This window comes from Calypte anna, chromosome 6 (genome assembly GCF_003957555.1).
Source record: "Calypte anna isolate BGI_N300 chromosome 6, bCalAnn1_v1.p, whole genome shotgun sequence".
Lineage (NCBI taxonomy): Eukaryota > Metazoa > Chordata > Aves > Apodiformes > Trochilidae > Calypte > Calypte anna.
In genome coordinates, this window is record NC_044252.1 from 21,416,672 (window position 1) to 21,443,226 (window position 26,555).

Below are 26,555 nucleotides of genomic sequence, written 5' to 3' on the forward strand. Positions count from 1 at the left end.
CCTGGGGAGGTTTTTAAAATCTGGGCCCTGCCAACAGCGGACACGCTCTGTCCTGCAGAGCTGTGCATCCCTGGGGCTGGAGGAGGATCTGTGTTTGCGGGGGCAATGCTCGTGGGGCAGACATCCCCAGGGAGGCCCTGGAAAGATGTGGTCATACCTCTGCAAGGCAGAAGTTACAGCAGATATGCAAGCCGCTCCCCTGCCTCCTGCCTGGGAACAGCCCCTGCCATCTCTGCACGAGGTGCAGCGAACCACAGCCACGACCTCCCCGACTCACACTGCCGTAAAACCTCTGCCTTCCTGCTCCCTGGCTCTGCGGCTGCCAAGCATCTTCCCTCCCGTTTGCCCTCCCTTCAGCCTCCCTTGGCGCTGGCAGCCCCCCATGGTGCCCCGGGATGGAGGACCGCCAAGGTCCCACACAGTCCCTTCCTGCACAGACACCGTCTCCCGAGTGGCAATCGCCATGAGCTGTCCTGGGATCTGTGGCCCAGACAGCTACCATTGACCTCCAAGTTTGGGCCTCATCGGCTCCCAGGCACCGGGGCCCGCCCGCTGGTCGCTTCTCTGCCTCTAGGGCGGGAGGCTGCTGGCCTCCTGCCGGGAGCTGCAGCCTGGGGCCTCTACGGGGCCCTGGGGAGAGGCACTGCACTCCTCCTGGCCGAGCGAGCCTGGAGAGAGGCTCAGTCCTCGCCACTTCCCTGTGGACAAATCCTCGGGGCTACCCAGCCCGCGGCCCTGGGAGCCTTCAACCACGGGTATTTTGGGCGGCTGTGGTGCCCTCACGACAGCTGCAGACCCCGAGGGAAGGCGCCAAGCCCCGTGCGACTCCGACAAACGCAGAGGCTCTTGGCCCCCTCTCCCCGCCCGGCCCCCCCCCCCATGGTCCCTCAGGGCCCGGCAGAGACAGGAGAACGCATCCGCCCCTGACATGGCGGCGCCCACCCGCCCTCGGGCTTACACGGGGGGGAGGGCAAGGGAGAGGGAGCGGGGGAGGGCGAGGCAGCGGGAGCGCGCACGCACGCACGCATCACGCACGCGCCCGCGGGCAGGGGAGAAAAGGGGGGGCGGGGTGGGGGTAAGCAGGGGGTCGTCCCGCGCACGCGCACAGGCGCGCCCGCCGCCGGCGCAGCCGCCCCCGCTCCGTTGCTGCGGCCCCCGCCCCGCCCGCCCCCGCCGCCGCTGCTGCCGCCGCTGCCGCCGCCGCCGATCCTCGGCGCGACCGCCCGCCCCTGCCCGCGCGGCGCTGCCCGCCACCCCCCGCGCCGGAGCCCGCGGCGCGCCGCCCATGCGAGACCCCAGCGGCCCGGGCAGCGCGCAGCGACCCCCGGCCGCGCCAGGCATGTGAAGATGTCAGTGGGCTGTGCATGCCCTGGTGAGTGCCGCGGCGGCGGGGGACCGGGGGTGGGGGGGCTGCCCGCGGGGCTGGGGTCCCCGAAGCAGCGGGGCTGAGGACTGGTTATGGGGTGGTATGGGAGTTGGGGCTAGCTATGGGGCTGGGGTCCCCACGGCGGTGGCGTCGGGGTCTCATTATAGGGCTGGGCCCCCAAAAGCGTGGGGACTGGAGTCTATGGGGCTGGACCCTCATTGCACTGATCCTGGGATCTTCCTATGGGGTTTGGTCTTCACGGCATTGGTTCTGGTGGCTGGTTATGGGGCTGGTTCCACATTGCATTGGTGCTGAGGGGTGCCTGTGGGGCTGGGACTCCGTAGTGTGGATGTGGGATATGGCTATGGTGCCAGGGTTCTTGTGGCATAGCTGCTGTGAGCTTGCCTATGGAGCTGGGGTCCCCATGGTATTGGTGCTGGGATCTAGCTATGGATCATGGGTCAGCAGGGTGCAGAAATTGGGAATCCAGCGCCATGGTACCACCATTGGGTCCAGCCATGGAGGTGGGGTTCCTGTGGTATGCCTGCTCCCTGAGCATGGGTGCATGATGCCTAGCTAGGATCCACAGCATGGGTGCTGGTGTCCAGGTATGGGACTAGGACACCACAGCATAGGTGCTGGCGTCTGGTTGTGGAGCAGGGTCCCCATGGCATGGATGCTGAGGTCTGCTTAAGGGGCTGGTGCCCCATGTCATGGGCACTGGTGCCAGCCCCATGACTGGCATCTCACAGGCACTGGGTTCCACAGGGCTGCTGGGAAGAAGCTTGTGTGGCACCATGTGGGGTGACTCCAGAGCAGCCCCCGTGGTTGGGGCAGTAGTTCTCTGTTGTGGCCCTGCTTCCTATGTGGCTGTGGGGCACAGGGGCTCTGGAAGGGTTTGTCTGTACAGCTGCTGGATTTGGATGCTTGGTTCCCTCTCTCTCCATAGCTGCTGTGGGGTGATTGCTGGGGACCTTCTTCCCCATCCCAGACCCTGCACACTGCTGAGGCAGTGCTGGTGTATCCCAGGGGGTGTGACAAGTTAGCGAGGTCTCAACATCTGGCAGGGTGTTTCTGCAAGGATGCTTGCTGGGATGCCCTGGGTCTGGAGCAGGTTTGGGGCAGCTGGCCTGGCTGCATTGCCTGCTTCTGGCTGCAGAATGTTGCTGTGCCAGAGGCAAGGCAGGAATCCCAGAGGGCAACCAGAGTCTGCTCTGACACTGGGTCTCAGTGGAAGAGGAAGGATCTGTGTCCAGGGGCACATGGGGGTTTTGGGGATGAGGTTCTTCTGTTCCTCTGGGATGTTGGTGCGGGGGGTCCCTGCGAGGGGACAGCAGGGATGCTCCTCGGCCCAGCTCCCTTGGAAGCTTTCCAGTGGCACTTCTTGAGGGACCCCTGTGCTGGGGGGCAGAGGGATGCTGTGACAGCACACGGGCCCCATACATCCCCCGAGGGGGTTGAATCTGGATCTCCGGTGCAGGCCTGGGCAGCGGGGGTGCCCCTGCTTGGCAGCCCCCCACCCCTGTGCTGCCTGTGCTTTTCTGCCGTGTTTCCATGAAGGCAGGCGGCCCCTTCCCCCTTCCCCCATCCTCCTCCTCCTCCTCCATCTCCCACTGGAAGCTGCCAGAGCGCTGCTTCCTCAAGCAGAAAGTCACGTGAACCTCCCTGCGAGCCAGGCCGAGCAGCCACAGCACCCGCTCTGCCAAGGCACCCCGCACCGGGGGGCTCGACACCCCCCCCCCTCCACCGACACCCAGCTTTGGCGGGGGTCCCACCTCGGCGGGGGTGAAGGCAGAGCGACAGCTAACGGCGGAGCTCCGCCACGTCCCCCTGGGAGCTGGCCCCGTGCCACTGGGAATGTCATCGCCATGTTGGTGGGCGAAAAGAGGCGGGGGGCGGGGTTGGGGGGAGAGGGTGGCCGTGTCCTCCCTCGGTGCGGTGGTGGGGAGGCTATGAAGTCACCCCGTGGCTGGCAGCATCCCTGTGGGTGGCTTCACATGTCACCGTGTGTCCCCTCCACCCCGAGGAGGCTGCTGCTCACTCACGGTGGGGAGGACACGCGGGTGCGTGCAACGTGCATGCACATGCGAGTGTGTGTGCTCCCCAATGCTCCCCCGCCGGGGCTGGATGGCACATCCAGAGCCTGCGTCCCCCTCCCTCTCTCCCTCCCCGGACTGTTTATCGGAATATAGAAAAAACAAGCTCTGCCTCTGGCCTCCCGCCAGCCAGAAACATTTAATGAGCCGTTCTGCCCAGGCTGCTCTTAGGGGCTGCGTTAACTTGGAGGAGTTTCCTGCCTTGGAGCTGCCGCTGGGGGGGTCTCGGCCACCCCCATTAGGAATCGTGCCCTCCTGTGGGAGTGACATGCTCCCTGCCATCCCCAGGGACACATCCTGCCCCGCTGCAACTGCTCTTGCAGCCCACCGGTGATGTTTTCTCTGTTCCTTGCCCCATCTGCCAGAGGTATGGGGCTTAGGGGAGCTGCCTAGCAGGGAACTGCCATGGGCCTTGTGCCTGAGGATGGTGGGGAGCTTTTGAGCATCAGTGGACAGCTGAGGAGGGGACAGACTTGGTCCCCAGTCCAGAAATGGAGGTATGAGCAGGGGGAGCATACCAGACTCATTGTGGAGCTGGAGGAGGCCGGGGCAGCAGCACCCTGGTGCTGATGTTGGTGCTGCCATCCTCTTGCATCAGGACTGACTGCCTGGCTGCTCAGGTCAGCCCTTCACACCCGACTCAGCCCTTCACATCTGGCAGGTCTTGGAACCCAGACACCATCAGGGTACTAACCCCCAGGGGCACTGCTCTCCCAGCCTGTGCCTTGCTTTCTTTTTTAATTATTATTATTATAATTGTTTTTTCACCTCCACTGATGGTGTTTGTGCAGAGGGGGTAGGGGAAAGCAAAGTGCAGCTGTGGTCCCACCCCACAGGGCTGGCTCTGGCTTCATGGCAGGGAAGAGACATTCCAGAGGTCAGCATCTTCCCTGGGACACCCTGCAGGGAACCTGCCCGTGCCACCCCTTCAGCCAGAGGGAGGACATACCAACCCACACACACTACAGAGTGAATGTGCCTGGCCAGGGGACAGCTTGATGCTGTTTCCCTCCCTTCTGCTGAGCTGGCGCCATGCGTCCCCCACCGTCACGAGGCCGAGCTGTGCCACGTGCCTCCTGTGACAGATGCGCTGGGAGAGGGACGGCGGGGAGCGGGCTCAGCACTGTGGCGGGGGGGTCGGCAGCCCAAGTGCCTGGGCTCCAGCTCTGAAACACCCTCCAGCAATGCTTGGCGCTTTGGGGTGCTGGGGGGGACAGAACGTGGGGCTCCCAAGGCCTCATCTGGCATGGCTGCATGCTCTTGCCTAGGCGCTGTTCTTGTTGCTGGCGATGCTTGGGTGGAAGATGCCATTTGCCTTGTCTCCCTGTGCAGCAAAGTGTCTGCCTGGTAGATGCCACTTGTGCCATATCACTTCACGTACTCTGGTGAAGGCAGGATGGGTTCATGGCTACCCGGTGCTTGGTGAGGCAGTTTCTCAGGAGTTTTGGGTAACTGGTGTGAGGATGGAGACATGTTAGTGCTCCTTGGGGCCAGTGCAAGCTCACCCTGCTGCCTGCTTGTCTTTGCCTGCAGAAACATGAATGGGTTAGTGTGGTACCAGTGGCTCAGTGCTGGGTGTCTGTGCCTTGATCCGAGTTTACTCCAGAAATAGTGTTATCTTCTCAACACAAAGCTGCTGTGAAAGCAGCTCCCTTGGGGAGTGGGTGGGTGGGTGCCAGCCAGCCAGGATGAAACCCTCAGGGCAGGAAGGTGTCCTTGCCACTCGGGAGTGCTTGTGGACAGCAATGTGCTAGCCTGGTGGCTACATGCCCCCGGGCAGGGCAGGAACAACACCTGCCCAAGCACCCTCTGCCTGTCCCCTGCATGTTCAGCTCACTTGATTCCTGCCACCCTCCCCCTTCTGCCGCGAGATTCCTTAGCCACATGTGTGTTGCTTGTACAGACGAGGTGTGGGGCTGCCTTGCTTGCTGGGAGCACGTGTGCCTGTGCGCGATGGCTGCCCATATACTGAGGTGCACTGAACTGCCAGCACAGCAGGGTGACATGGGGTGACACGGGTCCTGTGGGGCCACCGTTGTGTGTGGTGTGGGTGCACCCCTGCTTTACCCTCTGCCTGGGAAGCAGCGGGTGTCGGGGCTGGGTGCCCCCTCCCCGGGGTGGCGGTGGGTGCAGGCAGGATGGGGCTGGGTGACCGTTATCGGCCTGGCTGCAGGCTGAGGCTGTGGTTTCCTGGCGGTGCCTTGCGGGGGGGCTTGGGGGGAGGGTGCTGGGGAGCTGGTGGGGCCGCTGGGCCCCACCTGTGGCAGGAGTGATGGCAGTTGTCTGCCCAGGACCTCTGATCCTTGTCTTGGAAACTCTTCTGTGCCAGGGTGGCATGGCCACAGCAGGAGTGATGCTGATGGGTTTGGGGAGGTTTTCTGCAGCGTGCTCACAGAGGTGCAGGAGTGTGGGCAGTGCACAGATGCAGGGTGTCCTTGGACAGCGCTGCCAGTGTGTGCTGGGAAAGACGGGACCCTGCAGAGCTGTCAGATCAGCCCCCCATCACCCGTCCCTCTCAGGCAGGTTGCTGATGGGAGTGAACGTTAGACTGGGGTGTAATCTCCCCTGCTGCAGGCACCAGCCCCTGCCTGGCCTCAGCCCCACCCTGCCCGTGGGGCAGCTGATAACATGCTGCCCACGCCCCTCTGCAGCCCCTTTTTCAGGGAGGCCTGAGACCCTCTTTACAGGGTTTATGCTTTGCCGGATCAGCAGGCAGGTCCCAGAGGTCCCCCTGCACCAGAGGTGACAGTGCCTTCCCCCCAGGATGGCCCCTCAGTGTGAGGGCTGTGGGGGGCCCTGTTTTCTGTAGGAGCAGCAGCCCCAGCCCCCTTCCTACACTGAGGGGCTGGTACTGGGAGCACAGCCAGGTTTCTGCAGCACAGCCCAGGTGGAGCTGCCTCCTGAGCCAGCCAGGGACACTGACTATGCCGGGGACGGAGTTGAGCCAGGGCTGGCAGGGTGTCAGACCCCCATGGTTTGTGCAGCCCCCCACTCTGCAGCAGCTGGTTGCACCAACCTTTGCTGTGCCACACACATCCTCCTCAGGCCAGAGTTGTGCAGAGCTCTGGGGGTTCCCTACAAGGGCAGGGGTTGCTGGCAGCTGCCCACCCTCTTTGCCCTGCAGGGTGGTGTGTGAGAGCTCCTGCCCTCCTTGTCTCCTGCCGCCCCAGCTCCTGCCGGCGGGGAGGCAGAAGCAGACAGCAGCAGGCTGGCACACAGCTCTGCCGGGCATGGGGCAGGCCCAGGCACCCCCACCTGCCTGCACTGACTGGCCCGGGGTGAGCCCGGGGCAGCTGCGGGCAGTGGCAGGCAGGAGCAAGGCAGCCGGAGCTCTTTCCCCCTCTGGAATGATAGTGCTGGAGCTGCTGGAGGAGCCTGGCATGGGGCAGCAGGGTTGGGGTCAGGAGTGGGGATACTGCCAGGGCACTGGGGTCACAAGGCTGCCAAAAATCCTTGCAGTGAGGCATTTCCCAGCTGGGGAGACGCTGTCACATTCCTCTCAGCTCGGCAGCCCCTGCCAAATCTGGGTAGCCACCATGTGCCATGGTGTCCTGCCTGCTGCCAGCCCACGTGTGGTCAGAGGCTCAGACCAGCAGTGAGGTTCCCCCTGAAGCCCAGGGGTGCCCCCAAGCAGGATGGACCAGAATGGATGTCTGCTTCTTGGCAGGTGCTGGACCTGGAGCTCAGGGAACCTCCATCCCTGTTCCATGGTGGCCGTGTCCCTGCTTGGCCTGGCTGGTGGGGAGGAGGCGGTGGCCGCTAACAGGAAGGACATGCATGTTAGCAACAAAAACACGGCAACAAGAGGAAGCAGAAGCGATGCATTATTGATGGAGCTATTTGATGCTGCTATAATCAGAGAGCCACTCTGGAGTGCTGTGTGAGGGGTGGCAGGGGAGTGGGCTCTGTCGGCAGAGGCTTACCTGCTTCGAGCCAACCAGGTGTGGCCATGGCACTGGGAGATGTCCCCTGCCTCCTTCCAGAGAGCTTCCAATGTGTGAGGGCATGTTGATTTGTGGGTACCAGGGGGCATACCAGCCCAGTGCTTCTCCTTGTGGGGTGGGGGTTTGATGGGTGGCAGCTCCCACCCTGCAAATCTCTGTTGGGGTGTCCAGGGGTCCTGCTTTGGAGGCAGAGGGGAAGGGGAGCAGCAGGCCAGTGACCAGGGTGCTCTCCCAACTAGGGTGAGAGCCGCTGGAGCTTTTGAGGGCTGTGCCTTTGTTTTTCTCTAAAGCAGCAGTGCTTGCCCCTTGGGGGATGGAGGTCTTTGCTAGGGGTATAGAGAGGAGGCACAGAGTTCTGGAGCTGTGCAGCCATTCTGCACATCACCCTCTCCCTGCCGTGGGATCTCAGACCCAGCTGGGCTGCAGGGACCAGCCCCAAGCCAGGAAAAGGGCTGTAAAATGAACCGTTCTTGTAACATGAGAGAATCCACCTGGAGCCTCTGGAGGAGCCTTAAAAGCCTGCGGCTCTGGCAGGCTGGCCCCGGGCTGCTGCCAGAGGGGCCAGGGCTCACTGCTGCGGGTGGCCGTGCTGGGGCTGAGCTCTTGCAGGACACACATTGCCATGTCTCAAGGACAGCACGGGAACACTGCAGGGCATTTCTCTGGTGCTAGTGCCACGGGGAAACCCCTTGCCAGGAGGACCTGCCAAAGCCTGCTTGCTGACTGCACCTTCTCCTTGGAGCCTGCAGCTAGCATGGCAGCACTGCAGCCAACTCACTGTGCTGGAACAAGGTGTGATGTGAGGGTGAACACCCTGTATGGACCCTATGCGCTTTGCGGTCCTGCGTCCTTTTCTAATCTTTGCCCTCTCCTCTTGTTTTGAAAGGAATGGGTGCAAATGTGTACGCTTGGTTGCTGCCATTTCCTGCTTGAGTACTCAGATCTTCTCTGACCCTTTTGGGATGTTCAAGATGTGACCCTTTAACTTCCTGCCCTGGCAGGCAATCTTTTCCTCCAGCCCCTGTGTGTTCCATCCTGCCTCTGGGTGTCTGGAAAAACTTCTGGTTTTGAAGGGTTAATCCCAGGAGCCCCCAGGATCTGCGTGACTCACTGTTGAGTTTCTAGCCTCCCCCAAGCCTCTCCCAGGGAGGGATGGAGCCATGCCTTCTCCAGCCAAAAAAGGGGGCCCCTCCTGCCTCAGATCTCCCCTTGGTCTGGGCATGTATTGCTTTAGCGGGGTGATAAGCCCCTGCTTGAGAAACAGGGAAGCAGTGCATGTTTATGTTTGAAAGGTGGGAGGATTTGGGGGGTGATGGTTGCTGCTGTCTTGCTGAAAGGGGGGCTCTGGAGTGCATGACAGGCTGCACAGCTGCAGACTGCATCTGCATGTGTGACACAGTGTGCCCTGGTCTTGCCATGTATTGGGCAAGTCCAGGAGGTTTAGAACTGTCAGGCCAGTCTGTCCCCCTGTGCAGGCTATGCCATTTGCAAAGCTGTCAGATTTTTATTATTATTAATATAAGCATGTGTCTGCGTCCCTGCTCTATGCCTGTGCCTACCGGGGCCCTAGCTGGGGATCAGAGCATGCCTTACCTCTGCTGCCCTGCTCACTTAGGATCCCTCATGTCTTCTCTGTGAGCACACTGAGCCCTGGTCACAGGGGTCAGTGAGACCTGGGCATTGCTCAGCTGCTACAATCTCCATCAGATTCTGGCCATCTGCCTCCCTGGGATGCATCCCTATGCTCTCCTGCTCCCTGTGTGCTGTCTGAGACCTGCACTGGGTGTTGGAGCAGAGCTCGGCTTTGGGGAGCCCAGGTGGATGTAGGTCCCTTGCTAGAGGAGAGTGGAGGCTGGGATGCTGGGGATGCAGTGTCCCATGACAAAAAAAGGAGTTGCCCTCTGCTCCCCCCACTCTGCAGGCATGAGCACGTCGCTAGGAAGGGGCTCCCCCCACTGCTGTTGCCACCACACACACTTCCCAGCTGCATCCCAGCCCTTCTGCTCTCCATCCAGCATCTATTTAATTATTAACTCAGCTATAACCATAAACAGCTGGGGCTGCTGCAGCCACGTGGACCAGTCCAGCACTGTCGTCAGAGCTGAGCAGGGACACGTGAGCAGTCCCAGAGGGCTGCTGAGCCCCGGGATAAATTGCTCAGGGCATGTTTGGCATGGATGCTCTTAGCCATGGAGCCTGGGGAGCAGTGGGGCCTCCTCTCTGATCGCCCTAGCCATGGCGCCAGTGCTTGGAGGTTCTGTGAGAGGAGCAAAACACCCTTTTTTGCAGCATTTTGCAGTATTTGGCAGTAACAGCATGGTGGTGAGCGCTGGTGGTTGGCTGTGCCTCATGCATCCTTGAGCCCTGGAGCGGGAGCAAGGAACAGGTGGGCTGTATTTAGTGGCCTATCTTGACCAGGAGGGCTGTGCTGTGCTGTAGCTGTCACTGGTGTGATGGCTGTTGTGGTTTATTGGCCTAATGATGGCGGGTGACAGCCAATCTCAGCTACCTGTCTCCTGGTGCCACACAGATGCAGGCTGACAGGGGAACAGGCAGCCATGGGGTTGTGTGTCAGGGTGCTCACTGCATCCCCCCTGCACAGTTCCTGCAGCACTGACAGCATGGGTGCCTCCAGCTGCATGTGCCTTTTGTAGAGCAAGGTTTCACTGAGATTTTGGGATTTACTGTGAGCTTTTCTCTTGGTTTATCTGGGTTTTATAAAGAGTTTTGCTCTTGTTTATCCACATGACCCTGCTCACTGCAGGTTTGCCTGCAAGGGGAAGGGGAAATAAGGCGTGATGGAGTGATCGGGAGCAGTGTGGGGATGAAGCCTTGCTTGACCAAGCGGTGCAGGGAACTGGAGAAGGCAGTGCTACTGCCAGCTTGTCCTCTGGTGCAGGGCTTTGGGGATTCACAAGCATAGAGGAGGGAACACCTGCAAAACCTTGTGGCTGAGGTTTTGAGTGCATTGTTGGGGGGTACAAGCATGCTTGGCAGGACCTGACCTGTTGTGGTTGCTGTTTCGGGGAGGGGACAAGGCATGGGCTCATCCATGTGAGCGAGGGGGTGTGGGAAGGTGTGCATGCCCTGGGCGTGGGTGAACACCCGGATGGGGGTGTGCCAGGAGGTATTTGGGGAGACATGCGAGTGCATGCCAGCCCATCAGTGTGCACGCCATCCTGCATGTGCAAGCCTGGATGCACCAAAGCGCGGGTGTGTGTGCCTGTGACAGCCACTACTGCTGAGACCAGCTCTTCCACCTAGAGCTGGGGGCTGTTGGGGCTATGCAGGGAGCCCATATGGCCCTTATAAGCCCACCCTATGGGGCTCTGGGGTCATGGCTTGTATCCCTGCTGCGGGTTCTCCATCTGGGTTGGGAGCACTGGTCTGCTGGTGTGATTTGCCAGAATGAGGAGCTGGAGCTTGAAAGGGACAGGTGTGGGGCAAGGAGGGATGGAAAAAATGGGAATTCTTTGTAATGGAAATGTTCATAGGGAGATTTGTTTTATAATGAAACTAGGCATTTTTGTAAAAATTCTAAATTGGAAGACCTTGGAGTTTTCTTAAGGAAAAGAGACCCTTAGGGTTTGCTGGCAGTGGCAAACCATCACATTTTATTTTTAATACTCCCTGACAAAACGGTTGCATTTTTTTTTCTTCACCAGAATCTGGGGGAAGGGAAAACAAGTTCCAGAGAGAAAAATCATGAAAAACTTCAAAGAAACCCCAAACCAAACTAGGGAAAAAGTATATTTTTATTGGAACTTTTGCGGGGGGGAGGAAACCTTTGGCCGTCCTGTGCCGAGTTCCTCAACGGGACCCGGCTCCCCCATCTTTCATCACGGGGAGCGCCGGTACGGGGCTGGGTGGGAGAGAGGGGGAAGGAGCAGCTCTCCGGGGACCCCCTCTTTAGCTATGTGAGCACCCATGGCAGCGAGAGGCCGGCTTGGGAGGGGGGGTGGGTGCCGGTGTGGGGGGAGCGGTCTCCGCCGCCGCCGCAGCCATTGTGGTCCCGGCCGCGGCGCAGACAAAGGAAGCGCCCCCGCCCCGCCCCGCGCCCCGCCCGCCCCGCCCCGCCCCCGCGGCGGCCCAGCGCCCGCCCGCCCGCCGCCCGCGCTGCCGCCGGACCCCCGCCCGCCGCCGCCGTGAGTCACGCCGCCCCCCCCCCCAGCCCCTTCCGCGCCAACCCCCACATACCCCGTGGAAGTTTCCCGCTCTCGGTTTACCCCCCCTCTCCCCACGTCCCCGGTCCGCACGGTGGTGGCCCCGCTCCGACGGAGGAGAGGAGGGCCGGGGTCCCGCCCGCGCAGACCCCGCGCCTGCGAAGTTGTGCGCGGCCGCACCGCGCCGCGCCGCCGCTCTCCGCCCGGCCCCCCCGTGCGGCCTGGGCTCCCCGCGGCAGGCCCCGGCCTCCTGCCCCCTCGGATCCCCCCGCCCCTTTGCCCCTGCTCAGCTCCATCCCTGTTCCCAGCTCCCCTCTCCATCCCTTCTCAGGTCCCCGGTCCCTCTCCTCCCCCTCACTCACCAGTGTATTTCTGGCCCCCCAGCTTCCTTCCCCTGCCTTTTCCACACACCCCACCCCCTCGTCTGCCTGTCCCCCCAGCTTTGATCTTCCTGTCCAGCTCCCCTGTACCTCTCCTCTGCCCCAGCTCCCCTATGCATTCCTGGACCTCCGGCTTGTTCCTTCTTCACCAGCTCTCATGGCTGTTTCCCTCCTCCCTGCCTGTCTCCCCAGCTCCCCTCTCCATCCCCCAGGTCTTTCAGAAGGCACCCTCAGCCCTTTGGGGTTCTGCTGGCAGCCCCATGCTCCACTGTACCCTGCTCCATCCCAGCCACAGCTCCCTTTGTTCTTCCCCAGGCTCCTTCCCCTGCCCGAGCCCCCTGACAGCTGCCCCACGCCCTCCCGGTCCCCCTGTGCCTGCTGTCACAGGGGCTGTAGGACTGGTGCCCAGCTCTGGGGCTGCACACCCACCTCCCCTCTTTTCCCCTTGCAACTTCATCCTTGTCCACAGCTGAGAGGGTCCCACCAGCCTCCCATGAGTGCCTTAGAGGGAATGAAAGATCCAAGGGGTGCAAATGCAGTGGGGCCATGCATGTTCTCACAGGAGCTGCCCCACTTGGGGGGTCTGGGCTCAGAGGGCTGTGTTTGCAGGGGTCTCATCCTCCCTGGCAGACAAAGCATCAGCTCGGCCTGGGGCAGCTGGAGTGGGGGCCAGGCTTGGGGTGGGTGCAGCAACCTTACGGGTTGGGGAAACTTGGCGCTGGAGCTCCAGTTTGGGAATCAAGATGCATGCTAGTGCTGTGGAGGGGTGTCTTATCTATGGGGATGTTCCCCTGAAGCCCCCACAGGGGGATCATGCTGCCCTGATCTGGGGTGGGTGGCTGGGCTCTGACTTCCAGCGGTCCGTGCCAGCCTGCTTGCCCAGGATGGGTGATAAGATAAGCACCCCAGGGCAGTACTGCCAGGGTTCCCTTGGCACGGGCAGCTCCCGATCCCCTTTGCTGCAGCTCTGGCACGGCAGGAACCCAGGGAGCATGCAGTCACTGGCTTCAGCCAAGGCTGGTGTGGAAGCAGGAGCCTGAATGAACGGTGGCAGCTGGTCTGTGGTGAGGCATAAGCTTGGAGGCTGTGGGGTCCTGTGCAGATCGCCTTCTGGGGCATGGAGTGGGGCACCTACCCCCTATTGCAACACCCCAGCTGCTTCCTTCTCACGAGGATGGTCTGAGCTGGCTTGCAGCAGCCATGGGAGCAAACACCCCTTCCTAGGGTCTTCCCAGCTTGTTCTGCCTGTGCCTCTGATAGCACCTTGTCTTGGCGATTTTGTAGCAACTCCTCCAATGCTAGTCAGGTACTGGCTCTTACTGCTTCTGTTGTCAGTCCAGGCAAATGTGGAGATCCTTATTCCTTCTTTAAAGCCTCAGGTTTTGAAGTGTTCTCACTGTGGGAGAGTTGTGGGGTTTGCAGGAGAACCATGTTTTCTACCTCCTGATTTATTAGAAATCCCAGGTCTGTGATCCAAGCTTGCCTTCAAGACAGTAGAGAAGCGCCAAGCAGAGTAACATGCAAGTTGTGTTGCTTCAGAAGGGGAAAGAAAAGTTGTTATCCAAGTGGGGGCACAGGCTGATGTTGGAGAGTTTGGTGATACAGGGTTTTTAGTGTCATTCGTTGGGGGATTTTTCCCCTTGGCCACAGCAGGTTACAGTCTATGTAAAAGAGAAAGAAGGCAGTGAGAAGCCACTTAAGTTCATTTGCAAGCGGAGGTGCCCTGAGCTAGGGACCTCAAGCTTCCTCTGGCTTTTTTTTGGAGGGTGGTGAGAGCTGACAGCCTCTATCCTCCCCAGCCCCTTGAGTTGCAGGAGTGGAGGGTGAGGTGGACCAGCCCTGGGCCCCTTCCTCGTCTGGTGGCTGGCAGGGCAGCAGCAGCACTTGTCCACAAGTGGTCTCTCCCAGCGTGCCAGCCTTTCCCTGTGCTTGCAGCTCTGCACTGGTGTGAACTTGTGGTGTCTCTAAAAAATATGAACCCAAGGTCCTGTGTTGTGGCAGAGCAGCTGTAGCACTTCTCCTAGCCCTCTCCTTGGAAACCTCTGGGCAACCCCAGGACAGGGTGCTCCTGCAGTTCTTTGCAGCATGTGTGTTCATGGGTTGTAGTGCTTGCCACGATGAGGTTTGCTGCCACACCGGTTGGTGTTGTTTAGAGCAAACTGGTGTTGCGACCAGGTATGCCCAGGTGAGAAGGTTTCCCTAGGGCTGTGCCTCGGTGGTGTTGACAGTTTCTACAGTGTTGTGCTGCTGGGGCTGGGAGCTGGGTTGCTGGAGCCTTGGGAGCACTAGGCAGGTATGCTTGGCTGGACCCTCTCTCTTTGCCTCTGGGGTTATGACCCCATCCTGCACTGGTTGTCCAAAGCCCTGATGCCAGTGACAGCATGTGCTGTCAGCACAGCAGTGTGCTGCAAGTCAAGCAGCCACAAGCGTTTGCTTTGTCCCCCGTGCTGCCAGTGGCCCTTTGCTCGGCATCAGCTTCCTGCGTCGTCTCTTAAACTGAGTCCTTAAGAGAGAGTAGTCCAGCCATGGGTGTCAGAGGCTTGCCCTGACAGCTTGAAGAGGCAATGGAGCTACTTTGCAAGCTGCTGCGAGCAGGTTCCCACCACTCTTGCACTGTCCCTCCCACTGAAGGAGACAGCAAGTGTTCCAGCCCTTGGGGCTAGCACTGCACCCCAGCATTGAGGTTCGCCCCCTGGGTGCTCACCACCCCGGTGGGGGCAGCAGGAAGGCGCCAGCTCCCACCTCATCCCCGCAGTGGGAGTTATCCAGCTTTTTTTTCTCCCCCATTCCCTGGAGTGGGCGGCTGGCCGGCTGCCAGGGCTGCGGGGCTCTTGCTAGGATGCAACATGGAGCGAGGCGGCTGTCGGGGGCCGATGTCTCTGGAGACTACGCGTCCCAGCGTGCAGCACTCGGCGGCGTTGGCAGCGGTGGGGAGCGATGTGAAGCATTGCATCCCGGGATCGCGGCTCTTCATGCGCCACGTGGGGGCTGACAGCCTCCCATAATCCGAAGCTGCAGAGCTTGGGGGTCTGGGGTATCAGCTCAGGGATCCGCCCTTGCAGACCAAGGGACAGACCTCATCCTCTTGCCACCACTTCTCTGCCCTCCAGCTCTCCCAGGTGGATCCTGTCCCTTCGGAGGGCTGCACAACACTGTTTGGAGCTGTGAAGTTCTGCTCCTCCACACGTGTAGCAGGCAACGTGTAGCAAGAGATGGGACCAGAAGCAGAGATGCTGGCTGCAGCCTCTGCAGGGCTATTGCTGCGGCTGTTAATTTTTCTTAGCTGCTGCAAAACCTTAAAAAACTTTGAAGATGAAAATCCTAGTTTGTCAGGTGTTTTTTTTCACAAGATGCTGATAAGGGTTTTTTTTCCAGCTCACACCACCTTCTTTGTTTGTTTGTTTGCCAGTGCTGCCCTGGTGTGTGCTGTGGGAGGGACAGGAGCCCAATCACCACCGGAGCCCCACAGGGTGACAGGGCCATGGGGTGGAGGGGTCTCGGTGAGAGGGAAAGAGGCCGTAAATGTGAAAGGTGCATTCCTGAGGGTGAAACTGACAGTGTTTGATTACGGATCATCTTTGAGACAGCAAGCCGAAAGGAGTAATTAGGGACAGTGGGATATTTCCCCGAGAGTCGCAGGAAATGACTGCCTCATGGTAAGTTGATAGTAGTGGAGCTGAAACTGGGTTATCTGTGGGATTGCATCTGGGGCTTGCAGGCTTGGACGTGATTCAATTTTCAGGATGTTTTGCAATTGTCAGGGCATGCTTTTCTCCCGTTTTCCCTTCTGGAGAAATCCCTGTCCACATGTCGGAATCATCTGAGAGCCTGAATGGGAAAGAGGAGACTGCTGCTAGACCCAAGGGTTCCACAGGGCAGCAAGGTCCCTTGGATCCCCACTGAGTACCCAGCTCTGCAGGATGCCTTCCCAGGAGACCCTGGGTTCTGGCAGAGCTGAGGCTGCAGGACTGCTCTGAGCTTCATCCCCCCAAATCCACATCCCTGACTGGGTTCTCCTTACCCAGAGCTTTTTGGATAATGCTGCCTTGCCATTTACATTAGGTTTGTCGCTGTGTAATGATTAACTGCAACTAATGATTATTCCTCTGGCCATCCCCGTGAGTTTTCAGACCACTCAGAGAGGAACACTCACTGGTCCAGGCTGCTCTGTGTGCTGCTTTTGTACCAGTGTTGCAGGATGTGACCTGGAGCTGGGGCACATGTCCCTCCCTGCCACCTTGCATGCAGGGGACACCGTGTGCAGCCATGTGGAGTGGGCAGTGAGGCAGCTCGTGGTCGAGATTAATCTCTGTGGCTGGCTCAGATGTGTGGCTTGAGAAAAGCAAGAGGGTAATCTCTGCACTCAGCAGGGCAGGCAGTGCTGCAGGTTTTGCCTCTGTGTGGGTCAGGGCTGGGCCACATGCTGGCCATGTTCAATCTCTGGGTGCTTCTGTGTTTGTGGGATCATCCCATGGTCTCCTCCAGGAGCATCCCCAGACAGCTCGGCATCCTGGGAGCTTCAGCTGGGTCATTTCTGCATTTCCAGAGCAAATGGGGGTGCTGCAAATTGAGATTGTTGGCATGTATGTCTCAGGCCATGCCTTAGTGTGTGCTGCCTGGGGTCCTACCAGTATAATAACAGCACTGGAGTTTGCAGCTGGCCTTGCTGCATCATCCCCTCTGCTCTGAAAAAGAGGAGAAAGAAGAGGTGAAAGCAGGTTTGTGGAGACTGCTCTGTGTGCTTCTGCCAGTCCCAGTTGCTCTGGATACTTCTCTGTGTTTGACCCCAGCCCTGCCAGCTTCCTCAGCAGCAGACACTGTCACCTGGCAAATCCTTGCAAGTTATTCGAGATGCCGCCCTGCACCTGGCTCTGGAGAGCACCCTTCTGGAGAGCACGCTCCCAGCAGCCCTGCTGGCAGGGCTGGGATGGAAAGATGGATCTCCTTTCCTTGTCACAGCTTCCACACCCCGGCGAGGCAGCCCTGCGAAACAATGCCGCTATTTACACTTTGAAGCCTCGTTAGGCAGGAAGCAGCAGGCAGGGTGCATGCTGGGAGACAGCGACTGCCTTTAGCCAAGGCTAAGCCCTTCTTCCCAGCCCGGCTGCTGGGAGGAGCAGGATGCTCCTCTGCTGAGCTGTAACCCTACAGCCTCTTTCACACCCTGTTTCTTCATTTGTTTTTAAAAATTTATTTTTGTTTTCTTGTTTTTTTTCTTTTTTTAGCCTCTGGAGCTCCTGCTCCTTGTTGCTGATCAATGCTGATTGCACAAAAAATGCCTGGCTGGCCAGCTGGGAATGGGTCCTCTATGGGATGAGGAGCACTGATTCCTGCCGGTGGCTGAAGGTGTAGGAGCGAGACACTGGTGCTTCTTTGCCTTTGTCCATAGCAGCTCTTTGCCATGGGTTGGAGTGAGGGGAGCTTAGGCGGTGTTTTTTCTCCCCAGTAGACACTAGGGAAGGTTCTGTGTGTCCCCTGCCCATACAGGTAGCTCCCTGGCCAGCGCTGGTCTCAGCTCATAGTATCCCTGTTGTCTCCTGACTCAGGTGCCTGCCATGCTCTTGGCTCCTTGAGGAACCTGATGCTTTGGGGGCTGGATTAGGTTTTAACTGTTCCTGCTCCAGTGAACCACCCCAGCAGTGCACCAGAAGAGCTTTCCCCATGAGGCTGGCAGCTCAAAGGCAGGGAAAAAGAGAAAAGGCAGGTAGAGGGTTGGGCATTGCCAGGCTGTACGTGACTCACCATCATAGCAGAGCACTTGCCTTCCCTTCCCCTGGCACTCACCTGCCTGTAATTGCTTCTTTGCCCGAGCTCTTGTGGCTGCTCTGTGCAACACCAGCCAACTCCATCCTGCCCCTGGCCAGGGACCTGGCCTCTGCACAGGGTGCTGAGCCAGGGCATCCCTCTGCGGGGTTCCCTTCTCCCATGCCTCTTCACCAAGGAGGAGCTGTGGGGCTGCCTGCCTGGCCATGGGCACTGGGATGTTTGCTGGGACCTGCCCAGGCTGGTAGCTAGTCAGCTGCAGTGTCAGCCTGATTTTGTTTCTTGCTGGCCATGTGCATGTTTTCATGGTGCTGAGTGAGCACCTGGTTGTGGCCACAGGAAATCTCTCCCATCGGCTTGGGGTCTGCAGGAGCATCACACATCCAGCCACCAAATGGCATCCCTGCTTGCATCGAGCCTGCCCGGATCCTGCTTGGATCCTCTGTGCTCAGAGCAGGGGTATGGGAAAATATGGGCTGGGGCCATGTGCTGGGCTTGTCTCGGGAAGGGCTGCATGCTGCAGGTCTGGATCACTGTGCCCAACAGGACAGCGCTCGTGGGGAGCTGGGGCAGTGTGAAGGGGAGAAACAGTGATGGAGGGATCTCCCAGACTGGTGTGACCCTTTTTTGGGTAATGATTGGTGTCACTGTAAAGTAATTGCATTATTTCATGTAATGCATGTCCTGTGATTGTCGCAGTGACCATGGAATTTCGACTGCTACTTTTAGCATAATTTAAAACTACTGAATCCAGCAACTTATGCTGCATAAAAATATTTCTTGGTCAGGTTATCAGAGTTGCTGAGATCCCGTAACAGGCCCCTCTTTGCTCCTGTACATCCTGAGATAAGTCACTCAGTGAAATTCCAAAATCAGGTTGTGTCTGTATTAACCTGCTTGGAAAGGCCCAGCATGGAGATGGATGCTTGGGTTGGAGCAGCAGGCTGTCTCATCTGTTGTCCCACCTCCAGGAGCAGAGTTAGGGAAGAGCATGAGAAGCAGGGTGGATAGAGAGATGTGTCCCCCTGATCTCATCACCCCAAGAGACCTTCCTGCACCCCAAGAAGTGAGATGGGGACTGAGGACAGCAAGAAACCCTGGGGGCTTTTTCCTTCCATTGCTCACTGATGAATCAAAACAAAGCATTGGAGGATGAGACCTTCTGCATCTGACTGTTTTATCATGTTGACCAGAAACAAGTGGTTCAGCTTTCCATCTCCAGCCACTGCTGTCTCTGCTTAACAAATTGTTTCATTTTCAAGAAAAGATGCACGTTTTTGGAAGTTTACTGTGCATGAAGCACACTCAGCATCTGTAATTTAACAGCAGCACAGAGGAAGTGGAAATGTTGTGTTGCTAGCGAAATTTCAGTGTAATTATAATTTCCATTATGTGCAAGTTGACAGGGATTAAAGCAGAAAGCAAAATTCCCTTGTACCAGCTCTGACCTTCCTATTAAAAAAAAAAATCATGAAAACATTAGGTAAGAGAAAGGGGCTGATGTTAGCAGCTGTATGAGAAATTGTGCCGTGGCCCACTTATCCTCACTGCAGGTGGGCAGAAGCGAGGAGCAGGAGCAGCAAGCCCCTGGCAGCAGCCAGGCTGGCTCTAGCCCTGTGGGACTGGTGTGTCCTGTGTGAGAGAGGCTGGGTTTGGCTGCTGCAGGGAAACATGGTGAAAGTGCACTGGTGCCCCAAAAAGACAAGATTTGAGGAGTGAAATGCAGATTTTGCCTCTTGCCAGTTATATTTAACTTGGGAAGTAACTCCCTCTATTTCTGACCAGCCCTTGCTTGCTCAGCTGTGTGTGTGATCCCTGTGGCTGTGGGCTGGGGATCCCGAGCGGCTCAGCAGTGGTGAAGCCCTGGTCATTCAGGCTCCTGTATTGGCTTAGGCCAATTATAGCAGGTTGCAGCAAGCTGCACATCTCTGTTCCCAGTGCCCGTAGCACTGCTTTCCTTAACCTTGGTGGTGCTTTTTGCTCCCCTCCTGCATCTGTCTCAGTTGGGTGACTGCATCCTTCCCAGCAGCCTGGCCATGTGGCAGTGCTCAGCATCTTCCGGACACTTCCCTCCACTGCTGGGTTCGCTCTGTGCAACACCGGGTGGCAATCCTGGTGGCTTGTGGGTGTCGGGAAGTACCCAGCCCAGGGCTGCGGGGAGCCGATGGGGATCCCGCCTCGGCCCTGGTGTGGCAGCAGTCCCGCACGGCTGGCTTTGTGTCCCCCGCCTGCGGCATGGCGGGGGGTGACGTGCCCGTGTGAAGCGGGGTTGGCTGAGCCGGTGGATCCGGAACTGCCTGGCAGCTCGCCCGCTGCTGCGCCCCATCCAGGTCATCCCGTCTGCCCGGCTGCTCTCTGGGGGGAGCTGCGTGCCTCGGCAGCTCCTGGGACCAGCGTGCCGGGTCCTGCCATCCGCGGGGCGTGCCGGGGCTCCCGTGGGGCGCAGGGAGGGGTGCTGGCAGCTGCTCCTCCTGGGAACCTGCCCCAGCACTGGGAAGGGGCCAGCGAGTGTGGGAGCCCCCGGCTGGGCTCCCTCAGGAGTCTGGACAGGCCTGGCTATGCTGGGGTGGCTGGATCTGGTGGGCATCCCTGTGCCTGGATCCCAGGCATCAGTGGGCTCCAGGTTGCTTTCAGAGCTGGGTGCTGGCTTGCATATGTTTCACCCTCCGTTGCACCCCACATTGCACCCTGTGGGCTCCTTGTCCTTCACCCTTGTGCTGTGAGGGACAGTGAGATGTTGGGGTGGTTCAATCAGGGCTGGGGGATGGTGTGTGGGGTCTCTCCCTCCACCTGGAGCCTTGGTGGCCGCCGCTGGCCTGCTTGAGCAGCAGATGGTGGCTGCCTGGGGACCTACCATCCCTCCCTCCGGGCGATTATTCACCCGTCGCCATGGCGATAAAAAAGGTCAGCGAAAAGATCCCTTGTGATTCCCAGGTCAGGTCGGTCGGATTAGAAGTGGTGTAGGATGGAGGGCTGGGGGAAGCAGCCAGCTCCCCAGCCAGCATCCCCCCCACCTTGGCTCACCAGCTGGAATGTCCCCCTCAGGCACTATCTGTAGAGCGAGGCCAGCTGAGACCTGACAAACTCTGGGCATCAGTGGGAAATCCCTGGGGTGGAGCCCAGCCCCTCCAGCTGCTGATCCTGAGAGCTCAACGTGACCCTGTGGGCCCCATCCTGTACAGGGAAGGCCTGGAGCTGTGTACAGGGTGAAGGGGCCAGGCTGGAGATTGGGGGGAGCAGAGGAGAGATGAAGCTGTGCTGATGGGGACTTGGCTGGTCCTGCATCCTTCATCCTCCTCTTTGCAGCAAGGTTTTTCTCCTTGTGGGGTTCCCCCAACTGACCTGTGTCCCCTCTCTCTCTCCAGGCTGTTCCTCTAAGTCATTCAAGCTGTACTCGCCAAAGGAGCCCCCAAACGGCAACGCCTTTCCCCCTTTCCACCCAGGCACCATGCTGGATCGAGATGTGGGGTGAGCTGGGGCCTGGGAAGGGGTCTGTGAGGTTGGGGGTCCTCTGTAGTCTACACCTCAGGGTCTCTCTGTCCTTCTTCTCAGCAGCAAACAGAGATGGTAGCATGTGGAATTAATGTAAAGGGAGAGAGAGGATCAGAGCACAACCACAAGTGGGACTGGGTGGAGAAAGGGTGATATTTCAGATGTCCCTTCAGGGTCCCTGAGCTGATTACATCCCCTGGGATTACCCAGAACAGAAAGCAATCCTAGCTTCTGCCAAAAAAAGCCCCTTCTCCAACCTCTGTCCCTGCCTGGCACATCTCTGGAGATCTGTGGGCCATCTCCTGGTTGCGGTGGAGCAGCCACTGGTATGAAGTAGAGCCCAGTTTTAGGGGTGCAGGTCGCCCCATGGGGACATGGGGCATTGGCAGCCAGGCTGCAGCCCACACCATGCATATATGAGCAGTAATCCTGACCTCCTGTTGCTAGAGGTGAGCAGGGAGGGAGACCTGATCTGCCTGCATTTCTTTCCACCCCCAGACCTACTCCCATGTATCCACCAACATACCTGGAGCCTGGAATTGGGTAAGAACGGGGGGCTGATGGGGAACCTACTAGGAGGGGGACTTGTACCCTTAGTGGGGATATCTTGGCAGGGCTGGCGCTCTGCTGGCCACAGGGGTTTCCGGGGGGGTTGCTCGGACTCTGCCCAGCTCTGGGGGGGCTGTGCATCCCCAGCTGCAGGACTGGGACTCCTCCTCACCTGATGCTCCTCCCTCTCTGACTGCTTGTTCTGCTCTCTGGGCAGGAGGCACACACCATATGGGAACCAGACAGACTACAGGATATTTGAGCTCAACAAGCGGCTGCAGAACTGGACAGAGGTGGGAAGCTGTGGGAGGAGGGCATGGCTGGGGCAGGGGGACTCTCTCCTAGGTGTGTGTTTTGGGGACGGGGTCCTCTGCACTTCCTGCACTTGCGAGCTACCTTGACTCTAGGAGGAATCCCCTTGGCAGCAGGTTCCTGCCCTGCTGTGCAGGTCCCTGTGCACCTTGTCCCTCACATGGGCTTGGAAAAGGGCTCGTCATCCTTGTCAGCACTCAGCTGAGTACCCAGCCTCCCAGCAGCTCTGTCTGTCTCTCTCCTCCCTGTAACTTGGCATCTCTCTGGTGTCCCCAGGAATGTGACAATCTGTGGTGGGATGCCTTCACTACGGAGTTCTTCGAGGATGATGCCATGCTAACAATCACTTTCTGCTTGGAGGATGGACCAAAGAGATACAGTGAGTAGTAGCCCTCCTTCCCCAGGGCACTGCATCTCCAGCAGGACATGCAGTGATTGTGCTGTGCTGGGGGATGCAGGCAGGGTGTCAGGGCTCAGCTGCCTCCAGCTGGCAGGAACTGGGGAGCCTCCTTCCTGTGCAGCCCCAGGACACGTCTGGGTGAACCAGGTTTACTGACATTTTCTTCCTCTTTCTCCCACTGCAGCAATCGGCCGGACACTGATTCCTCGTTACTTCCGCAGCATCTTTGAAGGGGGGGCCACAGAGCTCTATTACGTGCTCAAGCACCCCAAGGAGTCTTTCCACAACAACTTTGTCTCGCTGGACTGCGACCAGTGCACCATGGTCACCCAGCATGGCAAGCCCATGTTCACCCAGGTACTGGCAGCACCTGCAGCTTCTCCTGCCCCTCTTGTCTTGGTGCAGCATGTACTCAAAACAGCTGTGGTCCTTTGTGTCAAGGGACATTGATTTCCGTGGCTTGTTGAGTGCCATGCTGCAACTCCATATACCTCAGTCAGCCTTGCAGCATCCCCTTGTTGCAGAGATGCCCTGGTTGCTGTGGGTTTGGCTTATGCCAAGTCCTACGGCAGGCAGGAGCAAACCTGGAGGGTGTCCTAGCATGCAGCAGTGGGTTCTCAGGGGTCTGGGCTGAGGGAAGGGGACAGCAGCCTGTGTGTGACCCTGTGCCCTGCCCAGGTTTGTGTGGAGGGGCGGCTGTACCTGGAGTTCATGTTCGACGACATGATGAGGATAAAGACATGGCATTTCAGCATCCGCCAGCATCGAGAGCTCATCCCCCGCAGCATCCTTGCCATGCATGTGAGTACTGCCCTGGGAACTCTCCCAGGGCATGAGTGACAGGGCTGCTGATCTCCTCTCCCTGCTGCAGACTGTTACCAGCCTGGATGTGTCTGAGCCATCTGTCCCTCTCACTCCTAGGCACAGGACCCACAGATGCTGGACCAGTTATCCAAGAACATCACCCGCTGTGGGCTTTCTAACTCCACACTCAACTACCTCCGAGTAAGCATGCGAGGAACAGGGATGCAGCTCTGATCCCAGGGTGGGGAACCTCGGGTGGGCATGTCTTGTCCTCTCAGCTGCCTGACACACCTGGCTGCCTTGGGGTGCCAGTAGGCAGCACGGCAAGTTTTGCAGGAGGAATTTTGCAGATGGGCTGCTGGGAGCTGGGGCTCAGAGGTTCTGCCAGAGCCCACAGGCTCCCAGCACAACTTTGGTCAATGCAGCACAGTTGGCTGCCCAACAGAGGGGCTTTTGCTGGTGCCTGGAGCATCATGGTGTAACCCCATGTCTGTCTACTTCCTGCAGCTCTGTGTAATCCTAGAACCAATGCAGGAGCTCATGTCACGGCACAAGACCTATAGCCTCAGTCCCCGGGACTGCCTCAAGACTTGCCTCTTCCAGAAGTGGCAGCGGATGGTTGCTCCGCCTGGTGAGTCTCGTGCTGCCTGCTCTTCTGCCTGTGGGCTGCCTGCTCCGGCCCTGCTCTCAGTGGAGGAGTCTTCTTCCAGCCCCAGAGCCTATCCCTAGCCTCATCTTGTGAGGCTGGGGGCAGTTGGCTAGGCAGCCAGCTTCAGCTTCTGCTGGTCTACCTTGCTGCTGGGGCAGAGTGGGGGTGCAGGCAGCCAAGTGCTTCCTGCCCAGGGGCTGCCAGCTGCTCCTGGAAAGCAAAGCAGGGAAAGAAATCTTCCCTACATCCTCTCCTGCCCTCTGTTCTGTGGAGACAGTGAAGCTATGGAGGCCGGGAGGGTGCCAATGCTCCTGGGGGGTGTGGTCCTTGCAGAGAAGGGGCTGGGGGGCACCAGCTCCTTGTCAGGGCTGACCACATCTTCCTTCTCTGCCAGCGGAGCCAGCACGGCAGCAGCCCAGCAAGCGCCGGAAAAGGAAGATGTCAGGGGGCAGCACCATGAGCTCTGGTGGAGGAAACACCAACAACAGCAACAGCAAGAAGAAGAGCCCAGCCAGCACCTTTGCCCTGTCCAGTCAGGTACCTGTAAGCATCCCGTTTCCATTCTCTCTTCCTCCCCCGGGGTGAAGGGGAGGGCTCCTTGCCTCAGCCCCCAAGAGTGGGTAGGGGCAGACCTCTGGGGTCTGTCCCAGCCCCCCCTGGGTCTTTCCGGATGATGGGGAGGCAGTGGGAGGTGTCCCAGATGCCTTCCTAGAGCTGCTTGGCTCCACTGCCAAGGGGGTGAGGATGTGCTGCCCCAGATGATGGCCTGAGCCTTGGGTCCTGAGATGTAGATGAGGAGGTGGTCCTGCGGCTGTGGAGAGGGGCTGCGGTGTTGGGGGTGGATCTGGCGGCCCGGGCTCCCCCCACCTCGATTATGTTTCGGGACCGTCTCCCCTTTCAGGATGTGATGGTGGTAGGTGAGCCCACATTGATGGGGGGGGAGTTTGGGGACGAGGACGAGCGGCTCATCACCCGGCTGGAGAACACACAATTTGACGCCGCCAATGGCATTGACGACGAGGACAGCTTCAACAACTCGCCGGCGCTGGGGGCCAACAGCCCCTGGAACAGCAAACCACCCTCCAGCCAGGAGAGCAAGTCAGAGAACCCCACGTCGCAGGCGTCACAGTAACGGCCCCCCTGCCGCCCCGCGGACTCAGTCCCAACCAATCTACCTGTACATTTGCAACGGAGAGTGACTGGGAAGTGGCGAGGTACCGGGGCTGGATCGGTGCCACGTGGCCAGCAAGATGCACAGCCCGGGGCATATGCCAGGCGGGCAGCCCCAGCCCTCGCCCCCCACTGCCTCCCCGCTCCCCCCACGCCTGCCTCCCTGCCGGACCCCAGGGCAGGGGTGGGTTTCCAGGGCTGTGGCATCATTATTCCCCCTTCTCTCTCTTCCTCCCTGCTTCTTCCCTGGAGAACTTTTTGTCCCTGCCCCAATGTGCCCAGCCGCTCACTGCCTGCTGAGCAGGGGAATGAGGAGGGAGGTGCTGGCAGCAGCTGGTACTAGCAGGAAGCCAGTGGTGTGTAGATTCTGTGTGTTGGAGTCTGGCACAGCCCAGAGACCCTCTTCCTCCCTGGGTCCTATGGCTGGGGTTTTCTGGGCAGTCACCTGCAGTAGGGTTGCACATTCCCAGCCCAACCTGGGCCTGGGGCAGGAGAGGGGGACAGTGATGGAAAGCCTTCCCTGTGCTGCTGGCTCTGCCACAGAGCCTCCTCTGGCTGGGGTCAAATCCTGCTGCGCTGGGGTGGTGTTGAGGATTGGGCCCTGTCACATTTCTCTACTCCCCTGCACCCTCCCCTTCCCCTTGCTCCCTCGGGGCAAGAGCACAGCAGGGCCATGGGGGGACTCTGTATATAGGAAGTGTGTGGAGAGGGGCTTTGGGGGGCTAAGGGGGTGCACAGAGGACCCATGGCTCTGCTAGAGCAGCCAGTGCCCTTGCTCTCTGCCCGCAGCCCCTGCTTTTACCCCTGCCTTGCGTGAGTCTGCCTGGGGCCCCTTTGCATCCCCTGGCTCCTGGTACCTCCTACTTTCGTCTTTTTTTAAGGAAAAAAATAATATTATTAAAATTGTAAGTTTAAAAAAAAAAAAAGAAAGGAAAAAAAAAATTGGGAAAAGCCCTTCCCAGCCCCCTCGCTGGTCCTCCCCTCCCTGCCCTGACCCCTCTCACCCTGTCCTGACTTTTGTACAGGCTTCTTCTCTTGGGAGTCTCATTTTATATCCAGTTCGGAGAGCTTCAAACCAAGGAGAGACTTTGCAGACTTCCTTTCTAATCCCTCCAGGGGCTGGGGGGAGCAGCCCCCCTAATCCCTCCTCAATGTAAATCTTGTGTGCTGTTGTCCCTGCTCCCTCCCCCTCGGGTTTGTGTACCTCGTGCTTGTACATTTCCGCGCTGTAGACAGTGTGTACGATACTGTTCTTTCAATGTGTTATCACTAGAGCAGGTGCCTCCATTGATGTTACGGGAAACAAGAAAAAGAATAATTTTTGGGGGTTTTTTGGTTTAAAAAAAGAAAAAAAAAAGAAAAAAAAATTCCCTTCCAAGGCTTCTTCCAAGGAGAAGATGGGAGGTGCCAGGGGAGGGCATTTGTGCTTACCAGCTCACCCCAGCAGCCTCAGAGGGGGGATTTGGG

General features: G+C 59.0%; 1 protein-coding gene across 4 annotated transcripts; it reads left to right on the forward strand.

The window, feature by feature from the left end:
- The first annotated feature begins 1,268 nt into the window (after window positions 1-1,268).
- On the forward strand, window positions 1,269-25,977 carry LDB1 (LIM domain binding 1). 4 transcript variants are annotated; one of them, XM_030453246.1, is made up of 11 exons: window positions 1,269-1,372; window positions 21,078-21,180; window positions 21,703-21,747; window positions 21,971-22,046; window positions 22,342-22,444; window positions 22,650-22,822; window positions 23,144-23,266; window positions 23,387-23,470; window positions 23,777-23,900; window positions 24,313-24,461; window positions 24,820-25,977. In XM_030453246.1, exons 1-11 carry the CDS (start codon window positions 1,348-1,350, stop codon window positions 25,048-25,050), a joined length of 1,236 nt encoding a protein of 411 aa, XP_030309106.1. In that variant the 5' UTR covers window positions 1,269-1,347; the 3' UTR covers window positions 25,051-25,977. The 4 variants fall into 4 exon arrangements, with proteins under 4 accessions (XP_030309106.1, XP_030309107.1, XP_030309108.1 ...); XM_030453247.1 differs by having other exon boundaries at window positions 24,313-24,455; XM_030453248.1 differs by lacking the exon at window positions 1,269-1,372 and adding an exon at window positions 3,094-3,240.
- The last annotated feature ends 578 nt before the right edge of the window (window positions 25,978-26,555 follow it).